General features: G+C 35.4%; 1 protein-coding gene across 1 annotated transcript in view; it reads left to right on the forward strand.

Moving 5' to 3' along the window:
* Positions 1-1555: 1555 nt before the first annotated feature.
* Positions 1556-2107, forward strand: part of LOTGIDRAFT_176049 (hypothetical protein) — a gene marked incomplete at both ends in the record, with an annotated part of 10126 nt that continues 9574 nt past the window's right edge. Inside the window, one exon of the mRNA XM_009065112.1 lies at positions 1556-2018. Within this exon, the coding sequence (XP_009063360.1) occupies positions 1556-2018 (463 nt within the window). The remainder of the gene's footprint in view (positions 2019-2107) is intronic.

Genomic DNA, 2107 nt, shown 5'->3' on the forward strand with positions numbered 1-2107 from the left:
GCTGGGTTTTTTTCTAAATGTCTAGCTTGCACATGTGTATATGCGTGCAAAATTTTAGCTTTGTAGCTTTGTAACTTTTTAAAATAAAAATTTATTTGGATTTGAGCGCTTCTCGTGCAGTCGTCTGTTGTAAGAAAAAAATATCCATTTTTTGCCCTAATTGTTTTTAATTAGCTTTTAAGTGATATACCATGTGCCTGGGCCCTAATTAGAAGGAAAAGTCCCAAACACGGGCCAAATCGGCGTATTTTGCAAAGTTAGGTATCGGACCTTCACCCTTGCTATGGCTTAAAATAGCAGATAATAAGCAACTTTTCCTGGGCTAACTTTTTTCCTATGGGAGATTTTTGAGCTGGGTTTTTTTCTAAATGTCTAGCTTGCCCATGTGTGTATGCGTGCAAAATTTCAGCTTTGTAGCTTTGTAACTTTTTAAAATAAAAATTTATTTGGATTTGAGCGCTTCTCGTGCAGTCGTCCCTTGTAAGAAAAAAATATCCATTTTTTGCCCTAATTGTTTTTAATTAGCTTTTAAGTGATATACCATGTGCCTGGGCCCTAATTAGAAGGAAAAGTCCCAAACATGGGCCAAATCGGCGTATTTCGCAAAGTTAGGTATCGGACTTTCACCCTCGGTATGGCTTAAAAGAGCAGATAATAAGCAACTTTTCCTGGGCTAACTTTTTTCCTATGGCAAATTTTTGAGCTCGGTTTTTTTCTAAATGTCTATCTTGCCCATGTGTATATACGTGCAAAATTTCAGCTTTGTAGCTTTGTAAATTTTTAAAATAAAAATTTATTTGGATTTTAGCGCTTCTCGTGCAGTCGTCCCTTGTAAGAAAAAAATATCCATTTTTTGCCCTAATTGTTTTTAATTAGCTTTTAAGTGATATACCATGTGCCTGGGCCCTAATTAGAAGGAAAAGTCCCAAACATGGGCCAAATCGGCGTATTTCGCAAAGTTAGGTATCGGACCTTCAACCTTGGTATGGCTTAAAAGAGCAGATAATAAGCAACTTGTCCTGTGCTACCCTTTTTTCCTATGGGGGATTTTTGAGCTTGGTTTTTTTGTAAATGTCTAGCTAGTCTATGTGGATATGTGTTCAAAATTTCAGCTTTGTAACTTTGTACCTTTTTAAAATAAAAATTTATTGGATTTGAGCGCTTCTCGTGCAGTCGTCCCTTGTAACAAAAAAATATTAATTTTTTTCCCTAATTGTTTTGAGTTAGCTTTTAAGTGATACTCCATGTCCTTGGAATCTAATTCTGTCTTACTGTATGACGTCATTTCGAGGTCATGTGAGATGCGCGCGCCTAAAACCATCATTAGTGTGTCTAACCATCGAGGTGAAAGCACCTCTCAATAGTCGATCTCTAATTTTCTAAATATTTTGAGAAATTCGACTTAGGCCTATGACATGTGGTTTAGTTGAAATCTAGTGAGGCCATTATTTTATTAATTTAAGTTGCTACGAGATAGCACTATCTGTCGTTAATCGACAATTTTTTTTTTTTTTTTTTTTTTTTTTTTTAAAGCATTTTCTTGAGATTCGAGAAAATGGCGGATTCTACGAAGAAAAGTTTAACTTCTACTTCGGCCAGCAAGTCAACTTTTGATCTCGCTAGTATAATTTTTGAAAAAGATAAAAGCAGAAAGTCTGTAAAAAGGACTGATAGTTTTAAAACTAGCATTAAATCAACTGCAACTGGTGGAAATTTAGAAAAAGTCACATGCAGTCCGAGTGAAATGGCGGCAAGAAATCGACCGTCCTCATCCAAAAATAAAGATGATGCAATCATCGAAACTTCAAGTTTTTCAAAAGATAACAGTCAAACTTTTGCTGACTTCAAAATGGAAATGCTTGAAATGCATAAAAAGTCTTTTGAAGAAATTCAATTAATTATTGCAAACTCGATGGATAATTTACGACAACCAGAAAGTCGTCGTACAGATAAAAGACCCATTTGTGGCCGGAAACGAGTTATTTCTGAATCTGATGTCAACAACGATAGATCAGAAGGTGAAATTTACGAAAATTCAGACTCTGATTTTCTTTTGACTCAAAAGAAGTATAAGATCCCGAAGTTGGATAAAAAGAGAGCCGGGAGA

Source organism: Lottia gigantea (assembly GCF_000327385.1).
Source record: "Lottia gigantea unplaced genomic scaffold LOTGIsca_677, whole genome shotgun sequence".
Lineage (NCBI taxonomy): Eukaryota > Metazoa > Mollusca > Gastropoda > Lottiidae > Lottia > Lottia gigantea.